Source organism: Trichinella spiralis (genome assembly GCF_000181795.1).
Source record: "Trichinella spiralis strain ISS 195 chromosome Unknown Scfld4875, whole genome shotgun sequence".
In the NCBI taxonomy this organism is placed as follows: Eukaryota; Metazoa; Nematoda; class Enoplea; order Trichinellida; family Trichinellidae; genus Trichinella; species Trichinella spiralis.
In genome coordinates, this window is record NW_003531814.1 from 1 (window position 1) to 910 (window position 910).

The 910-nt window shown below is 45.9% G+C and overlaps 1 protein-coding gene across 1 annotated transcript; it reads left to right on the top strand.

Moving 5' to 3' along the window:
- Positions 1–463: 463 nt before the first annotated feature.
- On the top strand, positions 464–903 carry Tsp_14920 (conserved hypothetical protein; the record flags this gene model as incomplete). The annotated part of the gene is made up of 1 exon (XM_003367077.1): positions 464–903. A coding segment is annotated over exon 1 (440 nt), but the record flags the coding sequence as incomplete, so codon positions are not given.
- Between the last annotated feature and the right edge of the window lie 7 nt (positions 904–910).

Sequence of the window (910 nt, forward strand, 5' to 3'; positions counted from 1 at the left end):
ACGAACCAATTCTCGGATCGAGCAATATCGGTACACTTGACAATCCGACACCGCTACAGTCGACTGACCCGGACTCTTCTGGACAATGACAACCGGCTGGACAAAACGTTTCGACACCCACACCCAAATGAATCACGATCCACCACCAAACCAACGACGATGATAAATCTTCGAATCGTCCCATATCTGGAAAAAAAGATTGGATAATAATTTTGTGTTTTGAAAAAAAATTTGAATAAAACGCGAACTCAACTAGGTCAACGTGCTGACTGTCAAGTGGAAAAATTATTATTATTATTATTATTATCAAAGCGCAGATGGATTTATTACTGGCCCTGTAGTGAAAATTGTACATTTTTTTACGAGCCATTGGCTGACAACAAGACAATAGATGGTCTATTAGGCATGGCGACGGTCAGCGGGGGTTCAGTCAGGTCGGCGCCGAAGCCAACTTTTCACCAGAATGAGATATGCATCGGTTCGAATTGGACAATTGGATCGCCGCACTGACCGCCACAAATGGACCAGACACAATGAAGACAAAGATCCCGGTTGTTGCCAACACCGCTGGTCCAATATTTGTCCAGTTCGCGGTAGCTGGGACGCGTTCAAGCGTCCACCGTGTTTATCGGCACTGTTTTGCCAGCTGCCGGGCCAAAGGGCGCCGGCGACATTGCGTGGCCGGTTAATCCGATTGTCCAGTCAACTTTTGCACGCTCGCGCGATCACGTCCTCGCAACAACCTTTTCTTTACTATTATTCTTCGCATCTATCTCGCCATTTACGTGCTTTAGCATACACCAACACCAAACACCACCATCGACAACAATTTCAACTGCATTTTGGAAAAACTTCCGCTTTTCGAAAAAACACCACAAATCAATTTTCCCCGGACTTGACAGGGTCATTC